The sequence below is a fragment of the Lepus europaeus genome, chromosome 20, assembly GCF_033115175.1.
Source record: "Lepus europaeus isolate LE1 chromosome 20, mLepTim1.pri, whole genome shotgun sequence".
Lineage (NCBI taxonomy): Eukaryota > Metazoa > Chordata > Mammalia > Lagomorpha > Leporidae > Lepus > Lepus europaeus.
This window is the reverse complement of record NC_084846.1, coordinates 54,812,503-54,818,508: the sequence shown is the minus strand read 5'-3', so window position 1 is coordinate 54,818,508 and position 6,006 is coordinate 54,812,503. Positions and strand designations below refer to the sequence as shown.

The following is a 6,006-nucleotide window of genomic DNA, read 5'->3' as shown; positions in this document are numbered from 1 at the left end:
ACTCCCACCGCCGCCCGCGTCTGACCCCTGCCCCGGCAGGCCGAGGGCATCGAGCCCGAGAGCATCGATCGGCCGCGCCGCCGGCGCTCCCGCCCCCTCGCCCAGCGGCGCGTCTCGCCACGCGCCCTGCGGGGGGGGCCGGCTTCTTCCCCGCTCTCCGCCGGACCGCCAGGGGGCGGCACTCGCTCCAAAGTCCTCGCTCGCAGGAAGCGATGGCCGACGCTGTCGATGCTCCAGCCAATCCGGGCACGCCGTGACCCATCCCGCCCTCCTATTGGAGAAACGAGGGGCCGCCCGGCGGATGTTGTCTTCGCCGCGAGCCCGGCGCGGAGCGCGATGGCGTCGAGGGACGGGCAGCCCGGGAGCGTCTGGGAGCACCACGTCCCGAAGGCGGTGTGCGACACGCGGGCCAAGTATCGGGAGGGACGCCGGCCCCGCGCCGTCAAGGTGACGTGCCGTCCCCGGGTGGCCGTCGTCGGTGGCCGGGTGTGGGCGTCGGCGCCCCGCTGCTGGCCGGTCCGGCGGCCGCCGGGGGCGCGTGAGGAGCCCTGGGCGGGACCCCGAGAGCGGGGCAGCCGAGGGCGGGCCTCCAAGGCCGGCACGGACGCGGGGCCGTGCGGGGCCGTCCTCCGGGCTGGCCACGGGCGACTCCCGCCACGCCGACCGCGGGGCCCGCAGCCCGGCGGGGAGCCCGCTCTCCGCGGGCCTCGTCTCGGGCGGGAGGTCTCACAACGCGCGGGTGTTGCGCTCCGCGCGAACGGAACATTGGTTCGCAGAGCCCCGTTGAGCGCGCGCACGGGTCCCTAAGCGCGCGTGTGACAGGCACCGAGCGCTGCGCTGGCCTTCCCAGGTGTACACGATCAACCTGGAGTCCCGGTACTTGCTGGTGCAGGGCGTCCCTGCGCTGGGAGCCATGCGGGAGCTCGTGGAGCGCTTTGCTCTGTACGGCGCCATCGAGCAGTACAACGCTTTAGACGAGTACCCGGCGGAGGAGTTCACCGAGGTCTATCTCATTAAGTTCCTGCATCTGCACAGTGCCAGGTACCGTGCGAGCGGGCGGCGCCTCGGTCCCTGCTTCCCTCCTGTCGGCCCGGCGTCGCCCCGGGACCGAGCGCGGGCACCTCGGACAGGCCGGGAACGGGAATAAAGATGGGTTGACTTCTGTGCGGACACACGGATCCCATGCGCGGGGGTCGTCAGCGAGTTCGCAGACGGGAGCAGCTGAGCTGCTGGGCGTGGGCCGCCGCCTCCGTGGCAGAGCCGCATTCCGGTCTCCACTGCTCTGCTCCCGCCAGCATCCTGCCGCTGGGCGCCCTGGGAGGCGGCAGGTGCAGGCGCAGGTGCTGGGTCCCTGCCACCCCACCGACACGGGAGGTCTGGATTCCTGGGAGAGGCGAGAGGAGGCCCCGGGGCCCCACTGGCTCTGCGGGGTCGGCAGTGCGCACAGCAGAGCCCCGGCTTCCCCGTGCGCAGGGTGGATGCGCGCACAGCACAGCCGGGCGTTCCCTGCGGATCCCCGCGATCGGTGCCAGCCGAGCTCTCGTTCTGGGTGAGTCTAGGTTAATCCCTGCGGGACGTGTTTCTGTCCAGGACGGCCAAGAGAAAGATGGACGAGCAGAGCTTCTTCGGCGGATTGCTTCACGTGTGCTACGCTCCGGAATTTGAAACCGTTGAGGAAACCAGGAGGAAGTTAGCAGCGAGGAAGGCGTACGTGGGGAGAAGCACGAGGAGTAAAGGTAGGGAGCGCCCTCCCTCCCCTGCTGGGTGTGGGCGCTGGCAGCGACCTCGGGTGCCCACGCTACCCTCGCACGCAGCTGCAGGGAGGAGGTCTGTGCCGGCCCCAGGCCCGGCCTGCGGCTCCTTTCCTGACCGGGCGCAGCGCCCGTGCCAGCAGCACAGCAGCCTCTGCGTGGCGGCCTGGGCTGACCGAGACCACTAGGTTCTGGGAAGCAGAGGGCACAGAGGGAGCGCACGCGGCCCTGGGGCGTAGGAGGACTGCCCGGCTCCCAACAGCAAACGCGCAGAAGCCCAGGCACGCGAGGGGTGGGCGAGGGCGCGGCCTGACCCGGGCTCCTTTTTAGCCTTTGTAACTCGGACCACGTGGACGCACCCCGCCAAGCATCGCGTGTCTGGGGTGGCATCGGTTCCCTGACCGAGGACCGCACTAAGTGAACACTTGTTTCACTGTCGCTTTGCCTGGGAACCTGAAGGCTGCGTCCCGAGGAAGCCGCCGCTGCCCCCCCAGCCCGGAGACGGGGACCCCTGCAGCCCGGACCTGCCCGCGGGCGGCGCTATGACCTGCACGGCCGCCCTGGACCCCTCTGCTGGGCGCTCGCGGCCTCCTCTTCCCTGCTCCTGCCAACGGCCTCTGTGCTCCTTCGCCGGGCGCCGTGCAGGGGCACCTGGCCAGCCTCTGGGCGGCAGGGCCGGCGTTGGAGCAGGGGACCCCTGGCTCAGGGACTCTGCGCCGAGCCCTCGGAGCGCTCCCGGGGCCGCCTCGTCTTCAGCAGCTGTGGACAGGTTCCTGCCTCGGAGCACGCAGCTGCAGGAGCGCCAGAGACGCAGGGAGGACGACCGGAAACGGGGAGCCGACCCCGAGCCTGGCCCGGGCGGCCGTGCTGTGGTCATCGGGCCCTTGCTGCCTCAGGAGCCCGAGGTGGACCTGCACGACGCCTCGCTGAATGCCACGGCCGCCCTCATTCGGAGGAGACTCAGAGAGGTGAGGGCGCTGGAAAGCCTGTGTGGACACAGCGGTTGTAGGGCCAGAGGAGCCATGGGGAGCGTCCTCCGTGGGAACCCCGCTGTTCTAAGTGTCAGGGGTGCGCTGTGGTGTCTACAGCCCTCTGCTGATTAGCTGAGGCGCCTAACATTCATTTGCTGTGGTTGTTCATTCTTGGCTCGAATGTGAACCGGCGTTTTCCATCACTGTACACGTAAAGTCCCTGAGATGGAGCCCAGGCCTCCTGCTTAAGCAACCAGGGAGCTCTGAGCAGAGCCCGGGTGGAGGAGAAAAGCGGTTGCACGTTTGTGTCTGAAGTTCAAAGCTACTGCAGGTTACATCGACTCAGAAGGCTGCTTTGGCTTCTATGTGTGAGAAAGCTGCAGGGGTGAAACTTGTAGATTGGGCCGTGAGGTTTGCACGAACTGTCAGCCTCTTCTAAGCCTAGAATGAGATTGTGCTGCTTAGCTGTCTTCACGTAATCCCTCCCCATTGCCTAGGCACACATGAGAGAAAGGTACTGTTTGGAGTAGCTAGGAAGGAGACCTTTCTGTGGGTGGGGTTGAACTCCTGAACGGAGGGTCACAGGCGGTCTCTTTCCTGAACCCCAGCGGTCCCAGGGTGATGTGACAGAGCTGTGGTTTTCCAGTGTGGCTGAGGGAGGCTGAGGCAGCTGATGCCGTCATAGAGCTTTTCTTCCCGGAACTCACTGTCCTCCTAGGGATGCTTCAGAAAAATCAGCCCACGATGCAGCTCACATGCGGAGCCCCCAGTGTTTCCCTGTGAGCTGGCTGCAGACGGAGGCGGCGCACAGACTCACGGCCTCAGCCAGAACTGACTGCATTTTTAAGAAAAAGGGATAAAGTCCAACCCCTAGACACAGAGAAGAAGGCCAACACAGCTTACTACAACTGTAACACTTCTCCATTTCAGATGAGGACTTTAGCTGCTGTGACGGGTGCACTCACTGATTCTGTTGGTGGGGTGGCTCTCCCCTAGGGATCCAAGGATCCTGCCGTCCTCTGCCCCAGGTCCACCCACTGTTACCAGCGTCTCAAGGATGTGCAACCAGGATCCCAGTGTCCTAAAACCACAGATGACTTCAGATCAGTGAAGACGTGTTAAAGAGCACACGTTCACTTCTGTCCTCTTAACGTGGTTTTCTCCCGTCAGTGGCAGAAACCTCTGCTGTGTGCTAGGTCTTAGCTATACTTTGCTTAGGCCAGTTTTTCTGAAAGCGAGGGCAGGGATGGGACAGTTGGCTGTCTCTGCTACGTCTTCTGGCAGCGCACTCTCTCCGACGTGAAAGCTCACCTCAGTGTTCCTTTCTCTTTTGCACACAGGTGATGTCCCCTGTCCCAGAGCCCTCGGGGGACAGGCAGGGAGATGTGCATGCGGGTCGTCCACCGAAACAAAGGAGAAGAATATAAACTGTCAGCACAGCAGTGCGTCCAGATAGTGTTTGTACTTCATCCTTGATGAGGTTGTGCTGCTATTTCACAACGTGCCTGTTTGTCATTTCTCTCAAGATATTTGTCTGGTGTCAGCCATCCTTACTGTTGCAGAAACATTGTAACGCTGCCTCTCCCATCCAGAGTCTAGAAGTCCAGGTGTCTGAGTGCCAGGGCTTCAGACTGAAGACAGGTCTGTGAAGTAAGGAAGTTAATAAACTGTGGGAACAGAGCTGGAACTGGAGACTCTTACATGCTTTAGTTAACATCTAAAGAGGGTTTGCTTCATCTGTGGCTCTAAAAACATCAGTACTTGAAGAAGTTTTATAAAGATATAGGTAGACAGAGAAAGACTTCCACCTGCTGGTTGACACCCAAAAAGGCTGCAACAGCCATGGCTGGGCCAGGCTGAAACTAGGAGCCTGGAACTCCATCTGGGTCTCCCACATGGGTGGCAGGAGCCCAAGTACTCTGGTCCTTCCTGGTGCTTTTGCCAGGCACGCTAGCAGGGTGCTGGGTCAGAAGTAGAATAGTCAGGACTGGAACCCAGTACCCACATGGGATGTGTGCATTGCAGGTACTGGCTTAACCCACTGCCACACAACCAGCTCCACCTGCTAGCCTCTACCCTCACTTCAGGCCTTTCCACAGGTGGTTTCTGTCAGGGGAGCGCGGAATCAGAAATCCACGTACGCTAGGCTGACCGCAGTTCTTTACTGATGGAAATAACTTGAGGGTAGGCGTTTGGTGCAGTGTTAGGGTGCCGCTTAGTTTGTCCTCTTCCATGTCAGGGTGTGTGGGGTCCAACTGCCGCTCTGCTTCTTGGTCTCACTTCCTGCCAGTGCGCCCCCGGGAGGCAGCATGAGATGACTTAGGTATTAGGTCCCTGCCTCCCGGCTGGGAAACTGAGATTGACTTGTGCTCCTGGCTTTGGCCTGGTTCTGCCCAGGCTTTTGGAGAGAGAACCTGCAGGTGGAATATCTTCCTGGGTCTGCTTTTGAAATGGAATGAAAGAAAAGTGTCTGCTTCAGAATGTCGTAGAACATGGGATTAAAAGATCAGTTTATTTTGGCACAGAAAACTTTGAAGTCTATGTAAATAAGGAGTCTTCAGAACTTCATGAGTACACCTTATCAAACAGTTGTGTGTGAGTGTCAAAACAATCGTGGACCAAAGGAAACCTGCATGTAACTCCGTTTTGCCACCGCTTTTGAACTCCCCCCATGTACCCGGGAACATAACCCAGCCTGTTCCCTACTGGGAGAGCCGGTGGTCATGACAGATGGTGCTGCGTGCTGTGGGAGAGCCGGTGGTCATGACAGATGGGGCCGTGTGCTGTGGGAGAGCCGGTGGTCCTAACAGATGGCGCCGCATGCTGTGGGCGCGTGCAGTGGCACAGGAGCGCACGGTGCAGCGTCCTGGGGCTGTAACAGCATCCACACTGGCCCAGGGTTAGAGGCAGCAGCCAGCGTCTGGGGGAGAGGCCAGCGTTCCCGCGGGGCCAGGGTGTCCGGAGAAGGGTCTGGAGAGGCGGGCATGGCAGCCCCGGGAGGCACATGGTTGCCAGGTCACAGAGCCCACAGCACAACAAAGGGCTCGCTTTTATACTGTCCAGGATGATCGATTCACCGAATTTAAGAAAGAGTGAGAGGAAAGCAATTTAACTTGTGGGCTGGAAAAGATACGACGACACCAAGGTATCTCACTGGATCCGAGGGCCAGATCTAGTGCACAAGCGTTAGGAAGTGGACCCCACGTGCCCAGGGCACAGAACCGTTCCCAGTCACTCATACTCAGGTTCATATTCTCAGCAGGGAGCCAGCTCAGAGTGGTGCA

General features: G+C 61.4%; 1 protein-coding gene across 1 annotated transcript; it reads left to right on the top strand.

The window, feature by feature from the left end:
• The first annotated feature begins 303 nt into the window (after window positions 1-303).
• RBM48 (RNA binding motif protein 48) lies at window positions 304-5,572 on the top strand. Its single transcript, XM_062178619.1, has 5 exons — window positions 304-447; window positions 851-1,041; window positions 1,591-1,736; window positions 2,211-2,719; window positions 4,063-5,572. Exons 1-5 carry the CDS (start codon window positions 337-339, stop codon window positions 4,147-4,149), a joined length of 1,044 nt encoding a protein of 347 aa, XP_062034603.1. The 5' UTR covers window positions 304-336; the 3' UTR covers window positions 4,150-5,572.
• Window positions 5,573-6,006: the final 434 nt, after the last annotated feature.